A 16,168-nucleotide genomic window follows, 5' to 3' on the forward strand; every position below is an offset into this window, starting at 1 on the left:
GTACGCGCGAATGTGATCCGAGATATTCGTTGCAGAGTTTGTTAAACTTGAACGACACCTTCGAAGTTGATTTTTGACGACTTTGTTGCGGATATGAGAGAATCACGACTTTTCCATTATTCTCTTCCTCCAGTCTGGATATGCTCCGAAACTATACATCTCTTATCAACAAGACTTGATTGGCCGATTATTCCACATGTCTGTGCTCCAATAGATCTATCACTCCTTCCTAGAATCTTCAAAGTTCCGATACAAGTAATAGTAATTAATAATAATAACAATGACGAGGTTGAATTTCTACACAGAAATCCTTGGTAAAGTAGTATCGGCTTAATTATCTTATATCATTGCCACGCAGCACTACTACTTCCATGAATTTTTCTGACACACAAAAAAAAAAAGTACGCATGTGTGAATACATTTGGTGTTGTTTATTGACATATATTTTACAAATCTTATTTCACAGAATTTTTGTCTTTTTTTTTTTTTGTCACTACGAATTGCATGTCCGTTCCATAATGATTGAAAACGTACACAATGAAATATTAATAATTGACTCAATTAATAATTTCACTTAACACTTCATTCTTCGATCTATAGCAGTTGTAAGATTATACTGGCAACACCATATTCTGAAGAAGTTAGACCGCTTGAATAGACTAAGAATCACTGGTCAATTTTCACAGGTAAACATGCTGCAAAAACTAACGCTCACGAAGGTACTTGCTGTCCGAGATAATCAGTCTCGTGTTGGGGTTGATTACTTTCAGCCGTATCCAAAATCTGTTCTACCGAAATTATTAGATTTTAAGTTGAAACTGTCACTATCGGTAAGTTAAGTAAATTTTCTTCTCATTCAAAATGCAAAATTTCGCATCCGAGTGGATATATTATTTCACATTATAACGAAATGCTTTGATTGCCGAGGTAATTTGAAAAAACGGTCAAAAACGTGTCCCTCGCTATTTTTTTTTTTTCTCATCAGTTGCCGTTGGCAAAAAATATTTATCATCACCGACAAGGTAGAAGAGATATAAATGAATCTATCGATGTTATTGAATAATATTTTTAAACAAATTCGTTGTATTTGTAACGAATCTGTGAGAATAAGTGCGAAATGGTCAGGAATTAACCTCTGCAATGACATACCTGTTGTTGATGAAAAAGTCGAGACCGTCAAAATGTCTCGTCGGACTAGATACTCGCTATCTTACAATTCATAGAACGATAATTATCAGCTAAATTGCTAAACGCCGATGCTTTGAATAACTTTCTCGATTCCTTAGCTGGTGGACTAAAAATAATTAATATTTCAAATCTATTCATCTTCGTGAGAAATGTCTCATGTCGACTCTAGCGAAGATGAGACGGGGCTTCGGACGCCCAGGTTCCTTAGGAGGAACTCGCGGTACAGTCGAAGTACTCCAGGTAATTTTTTTTTTTTTTCTTCACCGACTCCTCAGTATATAAACCAGCTGATATAAATCGGTTGTTCGGAGATATCGTTAAATCTCACAATTTGACGCACAGGAACACCCCCTTCTTCGGCAGGAAGTTCCGCAGCCGCCATCGGTCCGATTTCTCGAGAAGGACTGCAAGTCTGGAGTCAACTACCGGAAGCTATAAGATTAGACCCAAGTATGGCAGCATTCAAAAGAGAATACGAAAGAATTTATCAAAATTCGATAAAAAAGTAAGACCATTTTAGTCGGTATTCGACACCTCGGTGTTCACGCTTCGCACAAGTTACACCACAGGTTCAATATATCTATGGTTCCTCCTAATTCAAGCTACTATTCACTTGACCGCGTTTCAGAAAAGCCACGGCTGACGAGGACGAATTTGCTAAGGATGTTATGGATCACGAGAGTCACGAGCAGAAAGTAAATCCTGTCTATCGATTCATAAAACTGTTGTTACTTATATTCTGTTGGTGTGTATTCACTGTAAGTATCACAAGTATTCAAGTTGGAACTTCACATATAAAAAATTCGACTCGTAGAAACGTTGTCTATTCGATAATAATTTTACGATTACAGTTTATTTTGATAACTAAACAGGAGAAGGAAGACATGATGCACCAAATCTCGGTCCCGGCATACAAAGTGAGAGGTATCTTTCGCTATTCAAATCAGAATACCTACTGTGTCGAACTAACAAGTTTTTCCCATTTATTCAGAATATGGAATACGCATAATTTAACGCATTTTTAATCAACATTCAGATTATTTATTGTCTGGAATTCCAACGCAAAGTCAAGTCGCTGTGACCCTAGAAGGTGCGCTTTTGCCGCCCGTTTACGCCAATCTTACAACATATGATCTGACGGTATGGCTGGAACTTCTTCATATCGGTCCGAACACCAGTGGAGCTTTCTTCGAGAACGTAAAATTTGTCAAAGTATAACAATCCATTTAATCGCGCCGACATTTTGTCACTTCAATTTATTTTTCCAACAAAATAATAAAATGAATTCCAGAATATCAGCGAGCCTTGGGTGGTGCCTTTAGTATCTGAGGAATTAATAGACATCGTGCCGGATCAAAGACAACAAAAAATTTTTGAACTTCAAGATTTTGATATCAAGTATGTGACGTAGACCCCACTTGACGATATTCTTTGAGCGCGCTGCTATTGAAAAACATATGATATTTTTCAGAAAGATGTCGAAAAGTGTGCTAAGGATGAAATTAAAAACTAATTTACAGTCCAGCCTTCCGGTCGCCATGGGGTATGATTTATCGCCGATAAATGTTAACGATGGAATTATTTTAGCAGCTATGGTACTCGTCGGGTTATACGTTCTGATCATTTTTGAGGTAAAACATCTAATTATCGGAAGTTCAGAGCTGTTTTTCACAAAGAAGAATTTTCACTCTGCTTCAGATTGTACACAGAGCGTTAGCTGCGATGTTAGCGTCCACTATGTCGGTTGCGATTTTGGCAGCCCTGAACGAAGTAGGCAATATTGAGCGAATTAATTTCGATGAAATGCTGTACACTGTGCCAGAAGTTTCTGATTTCCCAATAATTTTTTTTTTTTTTTTTTTCTCTTCATCTAAAGAGACCGTCAATGGCAGAACTTATTTCGTGGATAGACAGTGAAACTTTACTTTTACTTTTCTCGATGATGGTGCTTGTGGCGATATTTTCTGAAACGGGTATATTCGATTACCTGGCCGTCTTCGCGTACAAGGTATTACAATGTCAATCGTCGATTTTACGTGACCAAATTACTGACAAAAAGTTTTTCCACTTTTAGATAACCGGTGGAAAAGTTTGGCCGCTGATTCACACGCTCTGCATTTTCACCGCTGTCTTATCTTCATTTCTTGACAACGTAACAACGGTTCTCCTGATGACCCCGGTCACAATTCGACTTTGCGAGGTCATGGAGCTGAACCCGGTGCCCGTTTTGATGGCGATGATAGTCTACTCTAACGTCGGCGGCGCCATTACTCCCGTTGGAGATCCACCAAACGTGATAATCGCTTCCAATCATCGCGTTATCAAGGCCGTAAGATGAGATATTTTTCAGAAAACAACTCGCCTTTTTGCGTGAATTTTCACTTTCATGATATACTAAAATTTTTAGGGCGTTGATTTCGGTACTTTTACATTGCACATGGGAATCGGTATATTCTTGGTTCTCATCGTTATACATTTTCAACTGAGATTCATTTTCCGCGATATTACCGTTCTGAGATTCGATGAGCCTGCAGATGTGATGGCAAGTACTATACTCCTGACTTTTCGCTCATGTAATTATTCATAGCGACTAATTGATATTCATCTTTCAGGAACTAAGACACGAAATAGCGATTTGGCAAAGAGCTGCAGCAAGCTTGTCCAGTTACAGTAAAGACGAAGATTTGGTCCGTGGGACACTCACGAAGAAAGTACAACGACTATTGAACGAGCTGAGAAAAAAATTACTGACCGGTAGTGTCGCCATAGAAAATTACAAAGCCAATTTAGAGGAACTAACAGAAAAAGTGAGCATAATCAACACCATCCAGGACATTACTTCAAAATCTCGTCCGCGTTTTCCTACAAATTTACTTTACTCCGTTTCAGTATCCAATCCGAGACACATTTTTACTCGTGAAGTGCGGCGTGACCCTGCTCTTCGTCATCACATTATTTTTCCTGCACAGCATTCCAAATTTGAATTTATCGCTTGGATGGACCGCACTCCTCGGCGTTTTGTTACTCTTAGTTTTAGCGGATACAGAGGATCTGGACGGCCTTCTGGCTCGCGTCGAGTGGAGCACCCTAGTCTTTTTCGCATCCCTTTTCATTCTCATGGAGGTGAAGAATCTCACTTTTCAAATCACCGACTGATCGGACGTGGCAACCAATGACATTCATTTGATTTTTTTTTCCCTCTACACAGGCGCTATCTCGACTTGGCCTCATTGCTTGGATAGGCAAGCAGACCGAGGCTGTGATATTATCGGTCAACGAAGAATCTCAACTTGCCGTTGCGATATTACTTTTGTTATGGGTGTCCGCTATCGCGAGCGCTTTCGTGGATAATATCCCACTGACAACCATGATGATCCGAATTGCTACTGGTCTAGCGCATAATCACGAGTTGCAACTTCCGCTGCAACCGCTGGTTTGGGCACTCGCTTTTGGTGCCTGTCTTGGAGGTAAGTTATCCCACGTCCACATCATTGCGTGTAAAAATTAACAGCTCGTCCTGTTTCTGCTTCGAAGAATGCCCGATTTCAAATCCTTAGAACTCAGCGAATGATCGACGTAGGAAGTTGCGCAAAAATGCTCAAGTTATGATTGAAAATCCGACGTTCTTTGGAGCAGAAATCGAGAGACCCGCTAATTTTTCACGCGCAGTGTAGATCCGATAAATCACATGATCCCGATTAGCCAGATAATCTGGTAGTTGTCTAGTTGAAATGACGGATGCGGTGTTTGCAGGAAACGGAACTTTGATTGGAGCAAGTGCCAATGTGGTCTGCGCGGGTGTAGCCGAACAGCACGGTTATCGTATTACCTTCATGCAATTTTTCAAGTCCGTATACAAGATCGTGATTGTTTATAACTTTACAAAATCTGCCATGTAATCATATATTTTCCTCTACTGTTTCACTTTTATCACACAGGGTAGGATTCCCCATCATGTTATCGACCACAACGATTGTTATGGTGTATCTCCTCGTTGCTCACGTCGCATTCGATTGGAACGGCGTATAATAATTTACCGGAAGAAACTGCAGGCAATTTCTTTTTCAAAAATTTATACCAAAATATGCACATACCTATATCAAGTGCACTCGTGATGATCACGAATGTCATCACTTTTATTATTATTGTTATTGTATACTACGAACAGAAGTATTTTACGATTCACATTTACGTGTTGCAATCTATGTTTTATTTATTTTCATGTTACATCAATCGTGTAATATTAACACTCGATTATTTTGAAATATAAGCTCTTTCCATACAAAATCTTGCTCACACCTCATCCCATCTTAGAAAGGAGACAATGCTACGGAGTCCATTTGAAAAAATCACTGATCAAAATCAACACCTCTAACTGATTATGATTCGTCCATCCAATAATAAAGCGGTTGTAACTGGTTGACCGTTTAACAACGAATGGTAACAGTCGTTAACTTCGTTGGTAAGAAATCTTTGAGTGGTTGTTGATAGCGTTGCTCGCTGTTTCAGAATTCTTTCCGAACAACGAACGGTCTGGTTATCGACGTTATACTCAAAGGTAGCCCCGGCTTAGCGGATCGCTGCTACACAGCCGTTGAGAATGGATGAGCCCACCTACTCCCAACTTTACTGCCATCTATCAAACAATTTCTACTCCATTGGAAATTAGCAATGACTTATGCGAATGTTTCTGTGTTCAAGGCAAATGAAAGTTTCGAATATTCCTCTACTACGACGCTGTAACTTCTTTTTTACCTATCATCTCGCGATCTCAGCACGTTCCTTTCAGTTGAGTCACGCAAAAGGCCGTTTACGAAATATAAAGAAATTTTATGACATCCCGCTCGGTCTGAAACACCTGCCCGCTTTGATTCCAACTTATACTTGTCGGTCCTTCATTTCATTTTTTTTTTTTAATTATTCAAGCATCAAATCGCTTCAACGATCGATCTTTCAGTTCAACTTTTTACGGGCTCGTTGTATATCACGACCAAATTTATCTTTGCAATCTCTTTTTCATCAAGCCAACTAGAGAGTCAACAAAATCGATCAATTACCCAAACTCCTTGTTAATCACGAAGAACCGATGAACGATTGAGTATTACCAGTAAATGGACAGAGACCTTGTTGTAAAAAATTTACTTTCTGGCGTAATTTTAATGACTCATATTGCACTCCAACTTTCGTATGAAGTACGGCAGTGATTTTTAAGGATCGCAATCATTAATCAAGGATTAATCGACATATTTTCATCAGATACGCAAACTCACTCTCATTTATTTCCATGTCAACGGTTGTATGTACGTACATACCGCGAACATGAAGGGTGGCCCAAATATACAATGTTAAACATGTCATATCGCTCCCGGCATGAACGACCTTATGTGATCGAAGATCTTTACGGATTGACTGCTCATTTATCTTACGCAGGGCAAAGGAATAAGTCTCGGTATTTTAATTGGGAACGGAAAAATCAATTGGACGTAGAAAGCTGCGTAGTATTTGATTGAAAAATAAATGCAACTGCAGGATATGGGTGCACGCGCGCATGTCACACATACATATGATTTTGGGTAATTAGCATTGAGATATTGGAAGGGTATTCAACCGCATGGAGTGGTTCACATGCGTTTGTTACTCACTGTTTCCGCGGATTCGCGTCATGTGTTATTCAATGTTTCAAGGGTTCGAGATCGTCTCAGATTTGAAATACACGCGGACAGGAGGAGAGTGTAAACTTTTTGAATACGTTCGCCTCTTGTTAAGTAAAACTCGCAATACTGCAGAACTGTACAACCTTGGCTGTGATCTGCAGAGTAAAAGAAACCCATCATCGCGTCGCACGCACTCGTTCTACCTGCGCGGCAGAACCGTGTACACATATACGTATAGTGTAATATGCGTTAACCTTCATTGATTTAGCTCATGTACGCAATAATCTGGTTTGATTCAAAGAAATTCCCCTCAAAATCATTATTACTCTTAATACATTATCATTATCATTATCATTTGTCATTGTCATTATTATTATTATTGTTACTATTATTATTAATTACGGGGTCGAGGTGCTGACTTTTCGGGCTCACATACGCGCTTGAGGCCAGCTTTCAAATTTCAGTCAGAGAATTTCTTACACAAGGGTGGTGGTGCAATGTTGCTTTTTTGCGGCTGATTGAATTCCCATAATTCATCGAAGATGTAATGTGGCGTCGGATCGGGCACGTCAATATCGATAAAATTGCTACTTTTCACAGTCTACGGTGCTGAGAATTACGTACGTCAACTGCGGTAACAAAAAAGAACGGAAAATTAGGCGACCATTACAAGTGTTTACGCTACATTTGGTTTTGTCTCGTTTTGCTGTTACGCCGCAGAGATCATTAGTACGTCCATGTATGCGTTTGATAAATTATGCATCATACATAAAAACGATATTGATGTTTTCGGAATGGTAATAAAACTCGCGTAAGTAAATTACTTATACTAATTGTGAGGACGGAATTTGTTGATGCTGAAGATAATCGGGGAATTTACAGAATGCAGGTACAGCAGCAGCTATAGGTATAACGTGACATATCGTACGCGTGAGTATAGGTGTGTAATTATTACGGAGCAAGGTCGACTTCGTTTTCAGATAGAGAAGTTAGTGTCTAGTTAATTTATAACCAATTCTGATGCGCTGCTACGTATGTATGTACATACGTGCATGCCTCGTTCACGTCGAATTATTTTAACGACAGCAGAGTGTTGAATCTGCGAGACCTTAGGTTTTTCCTGAATTGCCCTGTACCTGAAAGGTCCGGTATACGTGCGTCAGAAATCAAAAGTGGAAAATCTCAATGAGACCGTCTGAAAAATTGATATTCTCTTGTTCGGATCGAACATTATAGCCAATAATAACATTGAGAAAATAATGCAGTTCCTTAAAGAATAATTCAACAATAACTAGAATCTCGTGATGTTGTTGAAAGATCTGATACGAACGGAAATATTTATGACAAGATTAATAATTATTCTGCATCTGCAAAAAATGGTCTAACACATGAGATAAACTGATTGAAAACCAATCAGGATAATATTTTCCGGATGATTTGAGTAGACCGATCGATGTCGCTGGCGATATTGGCTTCAATGGAACGAGAAAAAAAATCCTCAAAAAAAGGAGAAAAACATGCCAACGTGTACACGTGGAACGTCAATCTCATAAAGTTTTGCAGATAATCAGATACTGTCAAAGCTTTTTCATAATTAATTGTTTTCAATTTATTATTATGCAATGTAATGCCGCGTAATGGAGGAATCTTGCCACAAAGTGCGTGGAGATAACAAGTCATTCGGAATCCTACCAGAGAAAAAAATGGTGAATGATGAATATCATATGATCGGGATCATTAACGCTGATTTGTTAAACGTAAATACATCTCACCGAGCGTGAACTTTTTTTTCTGTTCATCGTTGACTTCATTCAACCTTAAGAGCCAACGATGGAAATTGAAGACGTTATTTTGAGTTTTCAGATTTTATTCACAATTTGTTGAATAATCGCATCGAACGCTGGTGCGTTTGATCCGATTTGCCAAAATAATTATGTACAATTATTTTATTTACATTGACTTTATGCGATTTCTTCTGTCGAATGAAACGCCACGAATTAGCAACGCCATTTCGATCTCACCTATGAGATATATCACATTCGCCAGCCCTGTTAGATTGCTTTCTAATGTGAAAAATCAAATACATACAAGCATATTAAAGATATTTCAAGTTTCTGAATCTACATAATTTGTCAGATATAAAATAACAAGCACCAACAACCGATCTACACTTCGGTAGTCGAACGGCAACAATTAGTAAAATTCTTTACCCGTTGAATAAAAGTACTGTTCCGCCGAAATTAGAACTAAAATAATTCCTGATACCATGCGGAACTTTCCCCGTGTCCTCGAGGAACCGAAAGTCGTCCCTGCAAGATATTAAAGATAACTGATGTATCTTATTTTATTTGATATTTATATTTCCGAAATCGTGATCGGTATTTCATAGGCTCATCATCTACCCGTTAGATCTTCATAAGCTGGTGGCCTTCTATCTCGATATTTAAAACTCGAAATGAAAGTCATTATCAGCTGTTTTAAAATCCGACTGTCGTCATGTAAGAGCAGAAATTTAGATTCATCGTTCATTCATGGAAACGTAATATAAAAGACCAGATTCAAGATGACAATTTTAAGATTCCTTCATGCATCATCACACTGCGCCATATTGTCAAAGATTATTGAAAATGAATGTAATTTTCATACGCACACAGATGTGTGCTCGTGGATACTTAGGGAGATAAATATTTTTTCCCACGAACTCGTGCACATCGACGTACCTTTGAATCTTTAAATTATCATTAACGTTCATAATCGGCTGAAATTTTGTGATTTGTTGATTAACAAAAGTGGATTGCTATGAAAAAGTATACTGGTATACCTACAACAAGGACGACCTTATAGTTCTCTGCACAGACGTCAAAAGCACAATAACTGTGCAGAATCTTTCTAATGATTCTCTTCTGTTTTTATCAAAGGTATTTATTTCTCTATTTTTCCATCTTCGTACACTCTGAGACCACTCTCAAAAATATTTCGTTATAAAAACGGGTTGCTAGTTTATTATACAATAATTTTGTTGCCAGCCAGCATAATATTTCACTATTATACCTATCGATTATTTCCAGAATCAAATTACACTTTTATAATACACGTGAAGTGTGATGTAATTTTTCCTTATTAGCTTTGCCAGCGTGAATACTAAAAATATCAAGCTAGCTCGGATTCCCGTTTATTCCCAATACACGCAACTAGAAATTTGACGAAGAGTGAAAGATAGAAACTTTTCATGAAAAAATCGTCACCGAGTCCTGCAAATCGTGTGAATGTCGAACCGCGAATCAACTGCGGATGTAAAACGAAAATCACCTCAACAACAACGATGATAAAAAAAAAAAATAAATAAATTAATAAGTGAAGAAGGCAAGTGTGTCATATTTTTATCTGCCCGCATTCAATCTCTCCTCGATTAATCATGTAGAAAGGCAAATTGCTCCTGCGCAGGGCATTTTCCAAGCATGGCAGGACGGTGGTGGAGATAAATCTAGTCAAGGCGCCGCTGAACGTGCAGAGGTGTCCCAGGGTCAGCCTTGCCTGAGGTCCCGAGTACGTCGTACAAAGAACGAACCACCCGAAGGACGCGCGGGGCTGGTGCTGTCGATGTACTACATGTCGATGTAGTACATCGACATGTGAAATTATATCGCGACAAGCAATTTCTCGAACGGGCATTTATTAAAGGACACTACTACCCACTTTAATCTGCGGTTTTACCACATAATTTTACGTCCTTCAATAACGATGGTTTTTTTCCGACGTTTACCATACGGCTGAACAGTCTCCGAGAATACGATGCTGAAAATATAAAGCGGCTATCAATCATCCTCGACCACTCGAGATACGCGCTGTTTGTAACATTTTAAAATAAGGATGATTCCCTTCACTTCGTGAGTTCGATCAATGAATGAATTTCCTTTGGACTTTAGAGTTGAAATTTTTTGAAACTGCAAAGGTGGTAAAATCGGAATTGAAAAAAGAATTAGCGACGTATAGATATATGGTTGTATTGATCCGGAGTGGTGATCCACAGGAGAAATGGATCGAAGGATTTCTACAATCACGACGCATCGATGATGGGTCATCTACCCGTCAATTTCAAGGACCAAAAACACTCACAGCCACTCATTGGACGGGAACTATTTAAAAAGCAAATAATAAAATAATGGGAAAACATTTTATTCCCACAAAATCCACGAGAACATATCCTTTTTTGTGGTGGATTATGACAATCAACTGACCCTGCGGTTGAAACGATCGAAAGTCACATGTGGGATGAGGCAACAGTAAAATATCTAATTTAGACAGCTCATCGTCCGAGTTCATTGAAATATTAAAAGAATTCATCGCACTACCTAAGATCCTGGATGCCGTATGTGCGGAAGCGTACAAACTCATTTGAAGTGGGCGACGACCTCAGGATAAAATTGTTTTCGGCTTATGGACCATATGAGTAATATGGCCTATCATAAATTACTGGATAGCTGAATAAACGAAAGTCAATAGATTTCATTCCAAAAGCCAGGGTCGATTTGCTCGCAAACAACAATATTTGAGAAACCATCAATTCCACGTTCAGGTCCACCGTAATGAGCTGTATAACGAAGAATGAAGTCTTGCATAATTTATTAGTACCTATATTATATATAAGTACCTGCGAGGTGGTTTTTTCAGTGGAATGTGAAAAATTTTCGTGCACTTCGAACGCCACGTTCAAAATTAACTTCGATTGATCAATACCACCAAGGTCCTTCGTCTTCCGGGATGAAAAATGGAATACCCAAATTAGTAAAATATCAACATTTGTAAATTAATTATAAATCATGAGAATTTGTTTCTCTTGTTTCAAGGTGAATATGTGTCTCTTCCTTAAATATCTCAGTCAAGATCTCAGCAGTTTCACACACATCTGAGCGACTCCACGACGATCATTAAATGGACATCACACAAAAACAAATGATACGAAGGGTACCAATAGAACTGAGATAATGACCAAAGGTGAGCGTGCGCGCATCGCAAATTACATACGTGACGTCAATGAGACGTCACGTATAAACTGCATTTTGTGTAACTATGCTGAATGAAATGAAAATTTCACACATTGAATATAACTATACGGTTCAACACATCTATGATTTGATTAAAATGCATTTAAGAACACGGTAGATTTCGTCTCTTCGTCTTTATCCGGCCGAATTTCAGCCGATCTTATCAACAACGATGTATCATTATAATTTCGGTGTGTTTTTACCGCGTGTAAATTTTATGTTGCGGTTAAGAGGATGAGTCCTGTTTTACTACCGAAAATATTATCGCCTGCAACTCCCAGACGGCTAGATGAAATGGATATTTCTGTAGATAGTGGTTCAGTTTTACGAAAACTTTTGTGATACATACCTGAATATTTGCAAAATCGAAAAAATAAATAAATAAATTCCGTTGAGTGAGATGAATTTTCGTTGATCATCTTTGCCCCGTGAAAGACTGGGCTAGCTCCTTATGTACCGAAGGAACTGAACAGAAATATGCGAACATCTTTTGGCTCGTGCAGTAATGGCATATGAAAGTGGCGCATTTCGTAATTCAATTTCCGACGACTTGCGGAGGCTGAAATAATGGTAGCTCAATATCCTTGCCGAACTTGGAGCTGTATCAGATTCGTCCTTCGGCTGACGTGTGCGGTGTTTTTTCATTAGTATTTTCTCAAAAATGTTCAACAATTCTTTTTACTCACGTTATTCATATTGTTCAAAATGAAAAAAGGCAAGAAGAAAAGATACACAAATACACGTATAGAATTTCCTCATCTTCCTCCGCGCTTGATCACTTGTCTTATTCTTGTCCCCCTCGCCGCATCGCCCAAAGGCGGTGAAAATAATGTTTCAAAATAAGGAAAGAGCATTCGACCCCCTACACATCGTCGGATTGCGCGTAGTTTGGAACTGTTCAAAACCGCACGAGGTATTTCATACATCTGTCAAAATTGTACAATTCCAAGGATTAAAAGCAACGAAAATTTTTGTCAAGCTCGAAAATATTTCCAACGTCGTCCGTATTGAAGCAGAATGAAAAATTTATCTCAGGTGATTCGATATCGTGAGTAAAATCGCTGGTCTTTGAACTTGACGAGATTGTTGCGGTAGATCTCGTTATGGCGAATCCGGTTAACGTTGAACACGATGCTAAAGGACTGTAGCGGAACTGCAACGGAGCAAATCGGTGTAGTATACGCGATTTACTTCGAGATTAAACTTGAAGTTGGTCATTCATTTAGTTGCCATGACTGAAACCATGAACTCCAACCCGTCATCCATGATCTCATCAACCATAATCATTATCTACGACACTGGAAAGCGCATTAACGCCAATCATTTGCACATGAATTAGTCGAATGTGGACATCAAATGATACGTAATGAGCGAATATTGCACAAGAGGTACCTCGAACAAAGTGGAGAATGATACTTTGTCAGCTACTTTCGCGATCATTTTTTCTAACGGTAGTTATTATTATTATTCATCAGTCATTTTTGCAAATATCTTAGGCATAGTTATACTCACAATCAGTTGGGGAAACCCCGGGGAGTACTCGAGAAAAGTTTGTAATATCTATTTCGGATACCGAATGTCTGCAATTTGAAAGTATAGGAAGAGTTCGTTTCGTACCTGTATGTGAAATAACATTTGCTCTCGAATTTATTTATAGTTGATATAGATGGCTCGGTAATAATTTATAGGTCACTGAAGACCTTGACCCGAAGAGCAATGCCGTCGAGTTAGCGTAGCAATGCAACGTCTGCATCATGGTCAATGCCACGACCACCGTCGATGCATTTTCACACATAAATTCAACACAGTTCTAAAAACCACCAAACTAATTAAGGGGAATTTTTTGTATGCAGATTTTATTTTCGAAATAAAAGAAAAGATTGTGAGGTGAAGTTTTTGTAGAAAAACCCACTCTCATAGAATCTTCACGCTGTTTTCGTCGATATCATTTTATGGTAGTTTTTATTTTTTTTTCATTTTTTTTTACTTTAGCACCCATACTACGGAATTTCGTATGACAGAGGTCTATCGAAAAATACATTTGCGATGGGCACAATCTCTTCAAACGATGTTTCGGAGAATAATTTTGCTGACATTGGCGATGATGATGTTACACCTCTTTGGGGAACTTCGGATGGTCTTCATCGAATGTTTGCTCCATGGTCACGTAGCAGCTCTTCGCATCTTTTTCTTCGAAAGACCTAAATTCCACTTGTCAGGTGGACGTACAGACGGGCAAAGTCTTTGATAGCGAGTGAATAATTCCATGTTAAGATTTCTTCCATGACGTCGTAAAAATCGTAACCGCAATCTATCTTTGTAATAAAATTTTGCACTTCGAATCAAAAAAGCCGAGTAATGGACGCACAACGTGTATCACCTCAACTCCCACGACGTTGATCCGGTTAGAATGTAAGAAACAAAACTTTTCACACGATGAATTTTAGAGGAGATATATCCTTTAATTCGGCCAAATCCCTTAATTCCCTCACAAAATTCAGTTGTGGGCCATTGAAAACCAAAAAATTAGTTCTATAATCGAATTGATTGGAAAATTTGAGGAGACGAAAAATCGACCCACAGTCGCAAGTCATTTGTACGTGTGATAATACTTGGACTCCGAATAGAGAAATTATACATATTTTGTTTGGCGCATGACTGGACAAATCGTGGTATTGGACGCTGCCGATAATTGTCATATCGTGGAGAAACCCAGGCACTAATATCTATACACGTATGCCATCGTTCAACTGATCTCTGACCAGGCTCCGAAACCTTTGAATATTCGATTAGCGAGTAGTACAGGGAATTCGCTGTTACCACACGTATAGCTGCGAAATCATTGTTTGACCAATATGATGAACATCCCATTAATTCCGGAAAATTCAACTGGCGAACTGGCGGCCTCGTGGTATCTAGTGAAGTGTACACGGATATATCTAACGTCGAATCATTCTATTTAGACACGACATATCTATTGATTTTCAACGAACAACGATTGACCAACGATTTGACGGCTTTGATGGTAATTTTCGTCGGCAATGATTTCATTCATTCTCCCCGTTTGTTTTTTGATCTGTGGTCGCGAACATTGTCATTGATTTTCCTTATTGGTCGGCAAGTACTTATTTTCATCGATCACTGGAATTACTTTACGAAAAATATTCCTTGAACTACAGGTAAAGAGAAAGTCGGATGATCGAAGCAGAACGAGAACGGTCTACAAGCTATATATATCAGTTGCCCTATAATGTCCTACAGCAGTGTCCAATTCACCCGTTGGTCAAATAATTGGTACTTCCCCCAATATAATACATACACCACTCCAGCGCTGTCACGACCTTGAGGAAGGATAATGAATTTGAAAAAAATACATATGTTTTTTCAAGACAAACACGATCGAGCAGTCTAATTATAATAAGGTCACGCAGTAACCAGGGCTCGATCCACCAGCAGAAACCTTGATCGTTAATTGGATGATACTTTTTTGATCCTACGTCGGGATCGACGTCACGATTCCAATGAATGCGAGAACTTGGTCCTGGAGCAAATTTCACGTCTCGGATTTATCGGTAAATTTTTTCACGATGGACACGTTTCACGGACGAAACTATCATATACACTCGATCCTCTTTCTACACAACCTCGTTAGATCCTTGCTGGGTCCTTGTTCGCCGGGAGAAAAAGAATCCGTTGACGCAACGCGACGGCCATTTTCGCTTTCAAGGTGTTCCGTTTCCAAGCATTACAAGCAGACATGAACCATTAAGAACTTATATTTTCTTTTCCACGCGGACTAGTTGGTCCACTGCAGCCCATAATCCGCGCTCGTTAGGATTATTGAAAATTATTCTGTTAGCCGCGGACGAAACCTATAGTGCTGTAACTTATATCCATGACTTGAATATGGCGTAATAGATGTGATTATTAGTCCAATAAACCACACTAAACATCAAAAAATGCAATTACTTTGAACGGCTACAGTCTGGTAGACAAAAAGCGACTGCCGTGATCTGTTAAAAAAAAACGTATAATTAGGAGGTGAAGATACACTGAAAAAGATCAGAGTTGAATTTATTTCGGAATACAGATCCATCACGAAGACATTCACCCCAAATACCCATCGACTATCGAGACGCTTTGATTGCGGATCTTATGTATCTCAAGGTCAGTTCCATAATTTTTATGATCAATTTTTAATCGCCTGACCTGCAGCGATTTTCAATGCCACGATTCGTGTATGTTGCTACGACCGATGACCGTGAATGTGTAATCTTTTAC

The 16,168-nt window shown here is 38.8% G+C and overlaps 1 protein-coding gene across 2 annotated transcripts; it reads left to right on the top strand.

Annotated features, from left to right (window-relative positions):
- Window positions 1–712: 712 nt before the first annotated feature.
- Window positions 713–6,808, top strand: LOC105691329 (P protein). Of its 2 annotated transcripts, none has more exons than XM_012409731.3 (17): window positions 713–830; window positions 1,336–1,428; window positions 1,531–1,693; window positions 1,817–1,946; window positions 2,040–2,112; window positions 2,225–2,400; window positions 2,480–2,586; window positions 2,660–2,819; window positions 2,887–2,958; window positions 3,065–3,196; window positions 3,263–3,517; window positions 3,596–3,730; window positions 3,801–3,995; window positions 4,078–4,311; window positions 4,397–4,655; window positions 4,942–5,035; window positions 5,127–6,808. In XM_012409731.3, exons 2-17 carry the CDS (start codon window positions 1,338–1,340, stop codon window positions 5,215–5,217), a joined length of 2,367 nt encoding a protein of 788 aa, XP_012265154.2. In that variant the 5' UTR covers window positions 713–830; window positions 1,336–1,337; the 3' UTR covers window positions 5,218–6,808. The 2 variants fall into 2 exon arrangements, with proteins under 2 accessions (XP_012265154.2, XP_012265153.2); XM_012409730.3 differs by having other exon boundaries at window positions 754–830; window positions 1,287–1,428.
- The last annotated feature ends 9,360 nt before the right edge of the window (window positions 6,809–16,168 follow it).

The sequence above is a fragment of the Athalia rosae genome, chromosome 1, assembly GCF_917208135.1.
Source record: "Athalia rosae chromosome 1, iyAthRosa1.1, whole genome shotgun sequence".
In the NCBI taxonomy this organism is placed as follows: domain Eukaryota; kingdom Metazoa; phylum Arthropoda; class Insecta; order Hymenoptera; family Athaliidae; genus Athalia; species Athalia rosae.